This window comes from Magnusiomyces paraingens, assembly GCF_902498895.1.
Source record: "Magnusiomyces paraingens strain CBS 517.90 genome assembly, contig: contig2, whole genome shotgun sequence".
NCBI classification, from domain to species: domain Eukaryota; kingdom Fungi; phylum Ascomycota; class Dipodascomycetes; order Dipodascales; family Dipodascaceae; genus Magnusiomyces; species Magnusiomyces paraingens.
In genome coordinates, this window is record NW_022474068.1 from 769264 (window position 1) to 783696 (window position 14433).

A 14433-nucleotide genomic window follows, 5' to 3' on the forward strand; every position below is an offset into this window, starting at 1 on the left:
TTAAACCTACAACCAAATTTCTTCATCAAAAAAGTAAAGCCAGGAGAAACTTGCCCATGAGCCGATAACGCCGATTGAGCAGTAAACACTAATTGACATAAGATAGGCAAATTCAAATTTACCAGAAAACACGCGTTCCAAAACAAATCCTGAGAGCATTAATGGAACAAAGCCAACCATGTAAATAAGAACTGCTCTGTCGAGTAAAAAGATGTGTCTTTGGACTTTTCGTGTTTGAACGAGATTTTTAAAGGAAAGATGAAACATGACAAACCAGACAAAAGTATATCCTGTTTTTAAAAGAGATTCGCCAGAAGTAAAAATAAGGGGGAAGAGAGAAATATAACCGGCGACCGTAAGAGGAACAAAAGTGGAAAGGATACGGGAATCCCGTAGAGCAACAAATGAGAGGGGGAAAATGACGAGCAGAATTGCCTTTTCATGGACGTGCCAGCCGAATAAGAAAGAAGCATAGCCACAGAGAGCCACCGAAGCCAAGAAGCGATGGCGAGTTGGCCAGAGGAAAAGAGGAATAAGAGTTAAAATCATGTAAAAAAGAGTGAGGTAAAATGTGAGTTTAGGGGTAATTTCTGGCAAAACACTAAAATTGACGTCACCGACAATACCACGGGTGGATCCGGCAATACTAGTGCCCTTGATAAACCCAAGAATGCGGTCTGTGAATGAGTAAACAGCCCAAATATTGGGTGCCCAGTAAGCATGGGTAAGGCCACGCGAGAAAGGGAAGAGACGTGACAGAAGAGCAGGTATTTTGCCATAGTAGACAAATGGAGCAAAAGCTAAAAAGAAAGGAGTAATTACAGCAGCACCCAGACGGACAGTGTTTGACCAATTGATTCCTTTAATAGGCCAGACGGGGGAATAAAGTGCTGATGAGCTGTTTGATATCCGAGATAGTGGTTTAGGAGAGTCGAGAACGTAAATGCGTAGCAAGTATACAAAGTATGCAGGAGCGATGTAAAGGTAAATATGTTTAAAGCATAGAAGAATAGCAAAAAGGGCTCCAGAAAGAAGTGGTTTGTTATTTAAAGCAGCGACGAGAGAAAATATTAAAATGCCATACATGAAGCCATTGTACTGGAAATGTATGTGATCGATGATGAGCAGCCCAGGTGAAAGGGCGATTGAGGCAGCTACAGAAAATGCCTGAAGCTTGCGGTATCTTTTAAGAGAGGTAGCAGCCTGGGAATCAGTGGACTCAGAGTCGCTGTTTGAATCGCTGTGTTTTGGCGAGAGAATAGCATAAGAAGTAGCTTCGTCGTCAGGTTGTTCCCCAGCAGTGTCGATATAGTATTGTAGTGCGAGGAAAAGCACAATTTCCGTGATAATGACGGTTGTGCGTTGAAATACAATTGTGGGCCAGCCGTAAGTCCCTTGTTCAACAATATCGAGAGCACCATCGTCTTTGACTACTTTGGGAACAAACCAAGTGAGGTAGTACTCAAAATACGCGAAGAAGGGAGGGTAGTCGAGTGTCCATTGGGAGGTTGCTTCTGTGTACCAATCCCGTAAAGGAAGATTTGCTGTAATGGCAAGCCAATTTCTGTGGACTTCAAAATCCGTAGAATGGTATGCGCAAAAAAGTAGGATTTTGAGAAAGGCTCCTGCGATGAAGATATTTGTGAGAGTTAGTGGTCGTTGTTGTTGCTGGGTAGCGTGGCTTGCTAATGCAGCCGCAGCGGCTTGTGCTGAAGGAGGTTTTCGAGCCCGTGCTTCTAGGCTTGGAGATAGAGACACAGGAGATTGATTTTTAGCCGAACCGCCAGCGGTTTTGCGGTTCCTCAGAGCCGGTTTAGGGTCATTGACCATGGTTTACTTATATATGGGGTGGTATTATTTGTCTTGATAGGTTTGAAAATGTTGATTTGCCAAGCCTAATAATAATTTTTGTGTTTTATTTTGGAGGTTTAAAAAAAAAAATCAAGGACACGTTTATTACAAGAGTTTGGGATGTGTAATATATATATTTTGTAACAAAATCATATTGGAATTGTTGAAAAGTGCCGATGAGACCCGAACCCTGAGGTCACGTGAAAATACCGAAAGTAGAAACTTTGTTGTTGGCTTGTTTCGTGCAAGGTCCCTGAGTCTTTTTTATTTTTTTATTTTTTTTATTTTTATTTTTATTTTTAACCTTTTTAACATTCTGAAGCGCTAAGTCTGCGGGGCTAGTCGTATAACGAAAAAAAAACAATTTCCTAAATAGGAATATTGTCAATATTTAGAAACTGTCGCTGCTGCGACAACGTAAACAAAAAAAAAGTAAACAAAACAAGCGCAAAACCCGGGACCAAAAGGTGTGCAATAACCAGAGGAAAACAGTAACAAAACATAAATAAACACTCCTGAAAGTTTTTTTTTTTTAATTGGATTCTATATACTTACCAATTTCTTTTCTTCTTAAATATTTGCACCAAAGTCGAAATATCTATTTTTTTTTTAATTGTTATTTTCATCAACCATTTTCTTATTTCTTATTAATATTAATATCTACTTCTCTTTTTTTCATATCATACTTTTGTTTATCTAAACTTATTGATCTAATTAATAAATTCTCCCCAGACCAAATATGGCACAAGCTGAAGACCAGCTGGAGCTATTTTCCTTTGCAAACAACTTCTGGGGCCCTGATGACCATGGCGTGCCAGTTCTCTTGAACCACGTCTCTGACGTCAAAATGACCTCAGAAGAATTACACACCTTTTATCGCGAGCGTGCTACGATTGAGGACGAGTACGCGCGAAAGCTTCTTGCCTTGTCCCGCAAGGCCTTAGGCACGCACGAAATCGGAACTCTCAAGCAGGCCTTGAACACGATCCGCATTGTCACTGAAAATGCCGGCAAGTCACACGCTGCTGCTGCTGCGCAGTTTCGAGCCGAACTTGATGAACCACTCATGGCTTTTGCTAGTTCTCTTCGGTCACGTACAAAAACTACAACCGCTTTGGCCGAAAAACTTACCAAGGCGAAGCAGACTCAAAATGCGACTGTTGAACGCCATAGAGAACGTTTCGAATCTGAGTGCAACAAAATTAACTCGTATTTTGCGCAACAAAACTTGCTTATGGGCAAGGAACTTGAGCGCAACAACCAAAAGCTTGATAAGGCCCATGTTAATGTTGAAATATTCAAGCGCGATTATCAAAACTCATTACGCGTTCTTGCCGAGTCAACCGACCGCTGGGCTAAGGATTGGAAAGACTGCTGTGACAAGTTCCAAGACTCTGAAGAGGAGCGTGTCAACTTCTTAAAGTCTAGTTTGTGGGCCTACACCAATATTGTATCGACTGTTTGCGTCAGCGATGACGAAGGTTGTGAAAGTATCCGCGTGGCCCTTGAAAGTACCGATGTTTTTGCCGACAATGAGCTTTTTGTGCGTAACAATGCGACAGGATCTGAGATTTTGGACCCTCCAGAGTTTATCAACTATCTTAATGGATTTAGCCAGGATTCTACGAGCAGAACTTACAAGTCGGCTCGTTTCCCTAGAATTTCTCAAGCTAACTATCCACAAGAGTTTTTCAATCCTGATGCATCGGTTTCTAATCAGCAGCAACAGTTGGGTGGATCTACAGGGTCTGCAAATGGGTCTGATTATCTAAATTCTGGGAGTGTTTCATACGGCCGTCAATCAACACTTGTAGGTCAAAATCAGCAGCAGCAGCAACAACAACAACAACAGCAACAGCAACAGCAACAGCAACAGCAACAACAGCAGCAGCAGCAGAAGCAACCTCGCAAAGAAAACTCTTTTTCATTAACTGATATCCCTCATTTGGGCCCGCCTACCAACGATGACTATATTGAGTCACAACGCAGTTCGCCTGTTCAAAGAGTTATGTCCCGCCAAGAGTCCATGTACTCAAACCCCACATCTGTTTCCGATAATGAGCACGACTTGAACGGCAAGGGCCATTACCATCATCAACCCCATCCTGATGACGTTCGAGACCAAAACTTGCAACAACCCCAGATGGCTCTTCCAAGCGATAGACGTTCACCCTCGCGTCAAAATGTGTATCAAGAAGAACCTGAAATTAAAAGAGAGAGTCCAAGCTACGGAACACCTACACGAATGCATTACCAAGATGCTGAGGAATCTACGACTCCTAGAGCTCCAGTGTTGAACGAGCCTCAAGAACAACAACAGCAACAGCAACAGCAACAGCAACAGCAACAGCAACAGCAACAGCAAAAACAGTCTGTTGAATTGCAATCGCCACCCCAGGAATCTCACCACAATTCAGAGCCTGAGGAACCCAAACCTCGCACCTGGTCATCTCCTTTCCGCAGCCGAGCCAAGAAGGAGGTCCGGAAAGGATGGAATGCTGGGGGTAGCTCGCCTACGTCTTCGGTTGCGTCAGCGCCTTCCGACACATCGCCTGTACGCAACCCATACTTGAACAATAGCAACTCAAATGTTGGGACATCTCAGCCTGCGGCACGAATTAGTCCTGCTCCTAGTAATGGGTCGCTCAGCACTGGCGGTGGTAGTGGCAATGTTTCGCCACAAAGACGCCCCCAGGAATTGTATGGGACGAATCGCAATAACTCGACTATTTCCAACGGTAATAATGGCAGCAACAATGATGGGGGCAGTGCTATTGATGCAGCTAAGCCATCGATGGTTCTTTCAATGGGTGACAATATGTTTGATCTTGGGGTAAACCCCACGCGTAATCTTGCTGAACAGAGGTCCAAGTCTGCATCACCAGTGAAGAGCTTTGCACGCGATGATCCGATGATTTTGGCACTGGAGAAACTTAAGGTGACTGGAGGTGGGCCTCCTCCTCGGTCTACTTCTGGGTCTTCTTCGGCAGCGGACGGACAAAGTGGAACTTTGCGTCATCAGCAAAGCTCTGCGCTTGGTAAGCCCCAGCCAGCATTCACGTCAAACGAGATGCAAGCTGCATCCAACAAGTACTCGAACCAAACGCGCGAGATGTTTGACGAAAGTGGGCGCACGGGACCTGGCGGGATGCCTCGGGCCAACAGCGGGAGAAACTCTGGTGGTGGTGGTAGTGGCGGTGGCGGCAGTAACTTGCGCAATGACCGTAGTGCTCCGCCGCCCATGGATCGTCGTGCAGTATCCCCAGGGCCTGGTCAAATGTCTGGGTCTGGGTCTGGGTCTGGTAGTAGAAATAGCATTGGGTACCAGCCGCAGGGCATTCACTCAATGCAGCGGCCTCACACAATGTACGAGCCTGATTTCCAGCAAGCTGCTGCGGCGGCCAATTCTGCACTTGCACATGGAGGTAACTACGAGGGCCATTATCAACAACAAGCCAATACTTACCAGCGATCGCAGTCGGCATCGCCGGTGAAGCGGATGGCAAGTAACGAGTATTACACTAGTGGAGGGTATAACAGTAGTGGCAATGGGAACAGCAATGGTGGATATAACCGAGCTCCTTCACCGAACCCAATGATGATGCAGAACAGAGCTCCTTCTCCTAATCCTATGATGATGCAAAACCGTGCTCCTTCTCCCAATCCTATGATGATGCAGAACCGTGCTTCTTCTCCCAATCCCATGATGATACAGAATAGAGCTCCTTCTCCTAATCCTATGATGATGCAAAATAGAGCTCCTTCTCCTAATCCCATGATAATGCAACAGCAACAACAGCAGCAACAGCAGCAACAGCAAAGTACCCGTGGCAACTCGCAACGATCGCACAATTCTGTGGCTTCGTCACAGGCTCCGTTATTTGATGGGAACGATTATCACAGCAAGTATCCGTCAATGGGAAACCCTAGCAAGAACCGGCCCATTTCGCCAACACCGTTCCGTCAGGCCAATGGTAGCAATGGATTTACAGGCGTTAGTGATCATCGTTATTCTCAGCAGCAACAGGATCAGTATAGACCTCGAAGCAAGTCTGCAGTGGATATGCGGATGGATTATGGTATGAACCAGGGACCTGCCAGTCAGCCACAACAACAACCACAGCAATCGCGAGGCCGGCCGCTGGGCGGGGGTCCGCGCGGGACCTGGCCAACGGTGGCACTTGATGGACGGCCTGCTATATTCTACGCGCGAGCCAAATACGATTACAGAACGACGATGGAAGAGGAAGTAAGTTTCCGGAGCGGAGATGTGTTGCTGATTGTGAAGACATTGGAAGATGGTTGGTGGGAAGCTGAAGTGCTTGGATCTGGTATGGGTCTTGCTCCTAGTAACTTTTTGACCAGAGACGTTTGAGAATAATAGTGTGTGTTGATGGCCTTTTTTTTGTTTTTTTTTCTTGTAGCCTCTTTAAGATTTTTGTTTACTTTATTATTTTTTTTTTGTGTGTGTGTGTGGTATAATTGTGAAATTTGGTTTTTTTTTTTTTTTTTTTAAATCTTTTTTTAATGCATTTTTATTACTGAAGAAAGTTATAATTTTCAAGACCAAGAAAGCCTTGTTCACGGATTTGCGTCAGGAGATTATTTTTTAATCTTCGGCCTTGTTCTTGCTGGAGATCGAAAAGAATGCAGAGGTTAGAAAGGACTGTGGGCGAAATGACTCCTGTGAGAGCCATATTATCCAAAAGTGAGATGCCTTCAAGAAGATCGCCTTGGTTAATTTTGACGACACTCAGATTATTTGTGAGAGCAACATAGAATGGTGAATATGATCCCATGAGAGATACTGGGCGTGTAGTTTTGGTGTTTTCTTTTCCTTCTTCTTTTCCTTCTTCTTTTCCTTCTTCTTTTCCTTCTTCTTTTCCTTCTACTTTTTTTTCAGTAGACTTTTCAGGTGAAGGAAATTTGCTGAGCTCTAAAGCTAAAGCCTTTTCTGCGGCATCCCAGTCTGCATCAGCAATTGAGCATATTGCAAGGCCAAGGGCTTTGGAGTGTTGAGTTTCTGGGGTATCAGAAGGCATTTTGGCAAACCATTGGCGGGCAGAGATAGAATCTCCGATTTGTAAGTAAACCATAGCGAGAGTGAAAATTAGACGGGTATTAAAACGGGTGATTTCTTGGGCATTAATTTGATTAAAAGTTTTATCTTCTTCCTTTTCTTCCTTTTCCTCTTCTTTTTGTTTTGAGACTGAGATGCCTTCATAAAGTGATTGTAATAAAGAAATAGTGGATTTGGTATCTCTCATGCCAATGAGCATTGCTGCTGAATACAACCCCAGGTTTCTAATTCTTGATTTCCATTTGAGAGATTGGATTTTTGCGTTTCTAATTATGGAATCGATTCGTTCCAGTTCCTTTTCTACGTTATCTCCACCATTGGCTGCAATTTCAGCTCGTGTTTGAGAAAGCCGTTTGATATAAAGTTGTGCACTTTGCAGAGCACTGCGAGCCTCACGCGTAAATGCGTAGAATTGAGTGACACCTTGAGGAGTATCGCCTGCACCTTGGATTCGCACGGCCAGCACACGGAGGGCCCAGGGGACAAGCGACTCACCCGAAGGCATTGAGCGGTAAGTTTTAGAGCCGAGGTCGTTAAGATGTCGAGCCTCGTCACGCGCAATGCCGCCAAGTCCGGCCATTAGTAGAGATGCAAGACGTATGGTCCATAGACGGAAGACGGTTGCAATGTATTCGCGGGCCTTTACGGCAGAGTCCGGGTCATCGTCAGTAACTGTAAGAGCAGGTGAAGGAGTTTCAGAAGCGAGGGCGAGGAGTTGGATACGGCATTGTTCTGCAGCGTGACGGTAGAAACGGTACCGGAAAAGTAAGAGGGGGGTTGTTGCAATGTCTGCAGGTGGAGAGATTGGGAAAGGATGGGGAGGGTTTTGGATAGGAAGAGTGAGGAAGCAAGTAGGTTTGAGAAGATGCGAGACGTCTGGGAGAATCTCTGAAGACGGGATGTTTTCAGTTGCGGAGGTCATGGTCGGGTCGGGTCGGGGGAGTTTTTCTATTTTTATTTTTTTTATTTGGTCGGGTCGTTAAGGCCGGTTTGTGGATGGGGTATTTGTGGAGTTAATACTGTTTCTCAATGTTTAGGGCATTAGTGTTAGGGTATGGTCATGTGAACGTGTTTAGGGTTATTTGGGGTTTGTGTGGTTAAGTTACCCTGAAATCTGAGCTGGCCTTTAACAAAAAAACAATTTTTTTTTTTTTTGTAAGGGGAGAGGGGTGAGAGAAAAAAGTATAAATAGAGGGCTTCCCCCCTTAGAATCCCCTTTTTTTTTCCCCAATCTCTTTGCCTTTTGGCTTAGATCAAGTGTAGTATCTGTTCTTTTCAGTGTAACAACTGAAACGGCACTTTTGGTGCCATTATTGTTTGTTACTTTTATTTTTGCAACTTTTTAGTCTGTGTGATTTCCTCTGGGCTTGCCTATGATTTCTCCTGGCGCTTGTGTGTCGCTGCCATTGCACTTTCCCGGCAGCTGACGCCTTTTTTTTAAGTTTGTATGCTGGTTTTCAGAATGCAATGCTTAACAATTGTTAATTTTAAATTTAATTTAAATTTATTTCATTTTAATTTAAATTTATTTTAAGTTGTGTATTACAAAAACTTTTGTAATTAATTTGTGAGGCTTTTTATTTATTTATTGAAACTTTGTGGAATTTTTCAGGGATTGAAATTTTGTAAAGAAAAAAAAAATAAAAAGTCACACCAAAAGTTTATTTTCAAGAAAAAGAAATAAAAAAGTCGCACTACCAGCCACCTTTTAAAATAAAAAAAAGGCAACAAACTGCTGCTGACACATTAAAAAGTTGTAGTGGAAAAAAAAATTAAATTTAAAATTTAAAATAAAATAAAAATAAAAATTAAATAAAAATATCAAAAAAAAAAACCCACTTCTTTCTCCATCATCATCATTATCATCAATTTTTTTTTTTTACTGAAAACTCCTCCACCAGTTTTTGTTTATTCATAAATATTTACACACAAATCAGCTACTCTAAACTATGGCTGCTTCTGACCATCGCAACCCTTCAAAGATTGCGTCGTCTCTTTCAGCTGCTGCTGCCGCCGCTGCTGCTGGACCATCATCTAATCTCAATACTAAATCAATCATCAACACTGCCACCACCAACAACCATTCATTAAACACATCCAACCAGCAACCTCACCATGTACCATATATCAAGGCCTTTTTTTCAACAGCTCTCAATCCACGGTTCCGTCCGTCAATGGAAGACACGTGCCGCATCATCAACAACTTTATGGACTCACCTGGGTCTGTCTACTGTGCTGTATTTGACGGGCATGCAGGCAACTACGCAGCGTTATATTGCTCAGAACTATTGCACAAAACCATCGAACAGTTTCTAATATTGTTTGGCTCTGGCTGGGATTTTGCAGACATTATGGCAGATGTTTTTGAACACGTTGACAAACAGCTCATGACAGCACCAGCATACGACTCCAAAAGTGGATGCACAGCAGCCGTCGCCCTCGTATCAGCAATATCACCGACCCACAACAAGCATGACGAATCTCTTGGTGGGGTCATGGCTAACTGGCCATGCTCACCACCTCCTCCATTTCTTTCGCATCTTCCACCTCCACCTTCTCCAGCATCGTCATTGTCTTTGTCGTCTTCGCCTTCGTTGTCGTCGTCATCATCATCATCATTATCATCATTATCGACATCTTCATCCCCTAGCATTTTTTCGCATCCAAATGTTTGTTCCCCGCCGTTCTGCACAGGCACGTTTTCGCCTGTATCCCCACAACCTGCATTGTCATCATCATCATCATCAGCATTATTAACACCGTCGGCCATCGCAGCCCCGCCTTTGCCAATTGCTGCTACAGTAGGAATCTCTAATAACAACAGCAACGGTCACAGCACTAGTAATCACCCGGTCCAACGTAAAACCCGACGCTCATACTCTAGCATATCGCCAGCGTCACCATCCATGCTCCACCACGCTTTAGCAGCAGCAGCAGCAGCAGCAGCAACCACTACCACTACCACTACCACTAATAACAGCCACAGTTCCTCAGCATTACAGCCACAGCCACAACCTAATGTCGCCATTGCACCGGCAATGATGGCAACAAACCTTGTGGGCGCAACCCAGACTTCTACTACTACTACCCATGCATTACAACCTTTATCTTCTGCGCGCTATTTGTACACGTGCAATGTCGGTGACAGTCGGATTGTTCTTTGTTCACGCGGAACTGCACGGGCACTAAGTTACGAGCACCGAGCCACAGACGACGCTGAGGCCAAGCGTGTGACTGCAGTTCCGAATCCTCAAGGTACGGGGAATTTCACTGTACGTCACGGGCGCGTGAATGGCAACTTGACAGTCACTCGGGCGTTGGGAGATCAACCACTAAAGCCTGCGGTGTGTGCGCGACCATATGTGACACAAACCGAGCTAGACCCTGAGGCTGACGAGTTTGCGATTCTGGCAAGCGACGGGCTGTGGGATGTGTGCTCGAGCCAACAGGCAGTAGACGAGGTGCGCTACATTGAGGATCCATTCGAGGCATCAGCGAAGCTTGTACGGTATGCATTGAATAACAACTCGCGCGATAACATTACGTGTTTGGTAGTTAGGTTCCGGCCAGCACCTGCAAAGGAGCAGCAGAAGACAAGAAGTGGTGGGACCTGGGCTGATGCTGCCACAAGTGTAGACGACGACAACGACGACAACGACGACAACGACGCCAAGGTTTCATTGGATTCACGGATTGTATGCAAAGATACAATTGGAATCAAGGTATTGCCGTCATCATCGGTCTCCAAGAACGCTCATTTAACCGGGCTGACGGCTGGACTGAATTCCGGGCTTGTTCCTCAGGGGATTGTGGCTGCTTCAGTTATTGCTGAGGCTGGTGGTGGATCACAGCAGCTGCTGCAGCAGCAGCAGCAGCAGCAGCCACAATTGAGTGGCCAGGAGGTAGTGAGTGACGAGCCGCTGGTTTTGTCTCCTCCGGAGTCGTTCCACATGCACGGCTATTTCCCTGGGGGGGCCTCAACAGTGGTTGCAAATGAGTTGTCTACTTCACGCAGCCGCCGATGTTCGAATACAGGTGCTGGCGGTGGGGAAAGCGGAGCAATTACGCCTACAATTGGTGGTGTGCATGGCATGTCGCGGACCGTGTCTCGGCAGTCACTTGCTGCAGCGCTAGGTGCGCTTGCTGGGGGTGAGCCTGTGGGGGCAATTGATGTTGCACGAGCAGGGTCATCCTGCACGTTAATGCAGATGAATGCGAGTGGAGTCATTGATGATAGTGATGGAGAAGATGAGGAGGGAGACGAAGAAGAAAATGATGATGAAGAAGATGAAGATGAAGATGTCGTTATGGATGGCGATGATGAGGATGAAGATACAGATAGTTTACCGTTTGGGGCGTTGACTGAAGAAGAAAATGATGATGAGACAGGGCATGTTAAGCCTAGTCAGCAGCGACGGCGGCGGACTCGAGCGATCCGTTTTGGGAGAGAAGAAAAGAAGAAGAAGAAGATGGATATGGAGAATGAGGAAGCTATGGTGGAAGATTATGGTGAAGATGAAGATGGAGATGGTGATAGAAATAGAGATGGAGATGAGGATTTGAGAGGATTAAGTATGGGAGCAATGCGAAGCATTCGCAGCAGCCGGAGCAGCAGTCAAAGCACGGTGACTGCGGTGAGCATTGGGTCAGTGGCTGCATCTACGGCAGCTGCAGCTGCTGCGAGAAGTGGCAGTAACAGCAGCGGAGGTGGGAGTGGGAGTGGTCGGTGCAGTCGAAGCGGTAGCAATGGAGGGTTGTCTCACCGAAGGACATCTTTTATTTCTGTAGATGCCCCGGCTATGCCGATGTTTGGTGCACGTGCAGGGTCTGACGAAAATGCAGGAGTTGGTGTTGGAACTGGAGCTGGGGGTCCTTCGCCGCGGTCGTTTTATACGCGACATGTACGGGCGGCCAGTGTTGCAGCACTTGGAGGCAGCGGCACTGGTGGTATTGGGAATGAAGGATTGGCCGGACTACAGTTTGGGACGAGTGTTGGAAGACAGCAACAACAACAACAGCAGCAGCAGCAAGGAGGAGGAGGAGGAGGAGGTTCTTTAATGATGCCCAAGAGAGTAGGAACAAATGCTGCTGGGGCTCCAATTGGATTGGGAGTACATTCTGGACATTCTGGACATTCTGGACATTCTGGACATTCTGGTCTAGGGACTGGGTTTGTGGAAGGATCAGTTGGCATACCTACAGCGCCACTTAAGTCTGGGTTTATGAAGCGATACACTCATCGGACAGAATTTTTAAAACCCGGGAGTGTTTCTGGGACTAGCATTAGTGGAAATGGAGTTCCTATGGCTAGTGGTGGAGTTAGAGTTGGAGTTGGGCTTGGGTCATCATCAGTGTCATCAGTATCGTCATCTTTATCATCGTCATCATCGTCCTCATTATCATCGTTTTCATCTGGGTTATCTGAAAGCATGGGAGCTGGAGCATCATCGTCATCATTGTCTGAGGATGGAGTTGGAGGAGTCGGAATAGGAGGAATAGGTGGAAGAGGTGGAAGAGGTGGAGGTGAAGGAAGAACTGTGGGGATGTTATCATCATCTATTTCATCTATTTCATCTATTGAAGCACATTTTTCACCTAGTAGTGCAACGGCACTTGATAGGTATGGTAGGTTTAAAAGGGCAATGGATTTAGATTTTGATTTGAGTGGTGATTCTGAGTGTGCTATTATGGAAGATGAAGAAGAAGATGATGACGATGATGAAGATGAAGATGAAGATAATGAAGATGATAAAATGGAAGATGGAGAACTTGATAGTGGACTTATGCATAGATAGAAAAAGATAGATAGATCTGGGGTAATAATAAATTTTAAAAAAAATTAAAAAAAATTAAAAAAAATTAAAAAAAATTAAAAATAAAAATAAATAAATAAAATGATAAAATAATAAAATAATAAATTTCTGTACAAGTGATATATTTTTATTTATTTTATATATAAAATCATTAAAATCATTATTCATTAATATAATAAACTAGCAAAAGACAATTAAGAATTGTTAATTTAATTATTTATTTGCCCTGGGCCTCCTTTTGAAGGAACTTGGCAATAGTCTGGAGCTGAATGTTTGTAGTACCTTCATAAATGGCACCAATCTTAGCATCTCTGTAAAACTTTTCAAGGTTTTCCTCACGGGTGAAACCAACACCACCCATCCACTCGACAGCTCTAGAAGCAACGAGTTCAGCGACTTGAGAAGCCTTAAGCTTAGCCATGGCAGCTTCCTTAACAAAGGGGAGACCATTTTCCTTCATTCTAGAGGCGTTATAAAGGAGCAGACGGGCAGCTTCAATTTCAACAGCAGCTTGAGCCATTTGGAATTGCATACCTTGGAAGTCACCAATGTATTGGCCGAATTGCTTACGGTCGTTAAAGGCATAAGAAGTGGCACGTTCAAAAGCACCCATGGCAAGACCAGTCATTTGGGCAGCAATACCGATACGGCCTTCGTTAAGACATTCAATGGCAATCTTGTAACCCTTGCCAAGTTCACCAAGAATGTTTTCCTTGGGGACAACAACGTCGTCAAAGTTAAGGACACAAGTAGAGGAAGCACGGATACCGAGCTTCTTTTCCTTCTTGGCAATGGAGAAACCAGGGAATTCCTTTTCAACAACAAAACAGGTGATACCCTTGTAGCCTTGTTCAGGGGCAACGTTAGCGAAAACAAGGTAGATACCAGCCTCCTTAGCGTTAGTGATCCACATCTTAGAGCCGTTAAGAACATAGTCACCATCAGCATTCTTAGTAGCACGGGTCTTAAGGGCAAAAGCATCAGAACCAGAAACGGGTTCAGAGAGACAGAAGGAACCAACACGTTCAGAGTTTAAGATAGGCATATACTTATCTTTAAGTTCCTTAGAACCCCAAGAACGAACACAGGTAGAGACGAGGGTATTGTGGACGTCATTGCAGACAGAGACGGAGGGGTCAACACGGGCGAGTTCTTCAACCACAAGAATAGCCGAGGTAAAAGAAGCACCAGCACCACCATATTCTTCAGGAGTTTCGACACCCATGAGACCGTTATCAAACATTCCTTGGATAACAGCGGGGTCCATATCTTCCTTTTCATCCATTTCACGGACACGAGGGGCTACAACATCGGCGGCAAATTTGGCAACGGTATCCTTGAACATGAGTTCATCTTCAGAGAATTGAAAGATGGAAGTTTGGGAAGCATTGGCGACAGCACGAGCAGCGTGGAAGTTACGGGTAGAGTTTGCGACAGTGCGGGGGGTAGCCGAGCGGGCAGCGGCTCTAAGGGCCGATCTTGCGAGGACGGAGGACATTGTGAGATTGATGAAAAGGTGGGGTGGGTTGATAGTGTGTGTGGGGAAGAAGAAAAAAAAAAAATAAAATAGAAAAAAAGATTTAAAAAAAAAAAGTAAAATAAAATAAAAAAATTCAGAATTGAGATGATTTTTGTCTGCTTTTATAGAATTCTGAGGGAAGAAATAAAAGTGAAAGTGAAAGTGAGGAG

At 44.7% G+C, this 14433-nt stretch overlaps 5 protein-coding genes across 5 annotated transcripts; 2 read left to right on the plus strand and 3 right to left on the minus strand.

Moving 5' to 3' along the window:
* Positions 1–6: 6 nt before the first annotated feature.
* On the minus strand, positions 7–1830 carry SAPINGB_P001975 (uncharacterized protein; the record flags this gene model as incomplete). The annotated part of the gene is made up of 1 exon (XM_031996695.1): positions 7–1830. The coding sequence occupies one exon, from the start codon at positions 1828–1830 to the stop codon at positions 7–9; it is 1824 nt and encodes a 607-aa protein (XP_031852586.1).
* A 760-nt stretch (positions 1831–2590) lies between these two features.
* SAPINGB_P001976 (uncharacterized protein) lies at positions 2591–6226 on the plus strand (the record flags this gene model as incomplete). Its single annotated transcript, XM_031996696.1, has 1 exon — positions 2591–6226. One exon carries the CDS (start codon positions 2591–2593, stop codon positions 6224–6226), a length of 3636 nt encoding a protein of 1211 aa, XP_031852587.1.
* Positions 6227–6389: 163 nt separating this feature from the next.
* SAPINGB_P001977 (uncharacterized protein) lies at positions 6390–7853 on the minus strand (the record flags this gene model as incomplete). Its single annotated transcript, XM_031996697.1, has 1 exon — positions 6390–7853. The coding sequence occupies one exon, from the start codon at positions 7851–7853 to the stop codon at positions 6390–6392; it is 1464 nt and encodes a 487-aa protein (XP_031852588.1).
* Positions 7854–8880: 1027 nt separating this feature from the next.
* On the plus strand, positions 8881–12726 carry SAPINGB_P001978 (uncharacterized protein; the record flags this gene model as incomplete). Its single annotated transcript, XM_031996698.1, has 1 exon — positions 8881–12726. One exon carries the CDS (start codon positions 8881–8883, stop codon positions 12724–12726), a length of 3846 nt encoding a protein of 1281 aa, XP_031852589.1.
* A 235-nt stretch (positions 12727–12961) lies between these two features.
* On the minus strand, positions 12962–14242 carry SAPINGB_P001979 (uncharacterized protein; the record flags this gene model as incomplete). The annotated part of the gene is made up of 1 exon (XM_031996699.1): positions 12962–14242. One exon carries the CDS (start codon positions 14240–14242, stop codon positions 12962–12964), a length of 1281 nt encoding a protein of 426 aa, XP_031852590.1.
* Between the last annotated feature and the right edge of the window lie 191 nt (positions 14243–14433).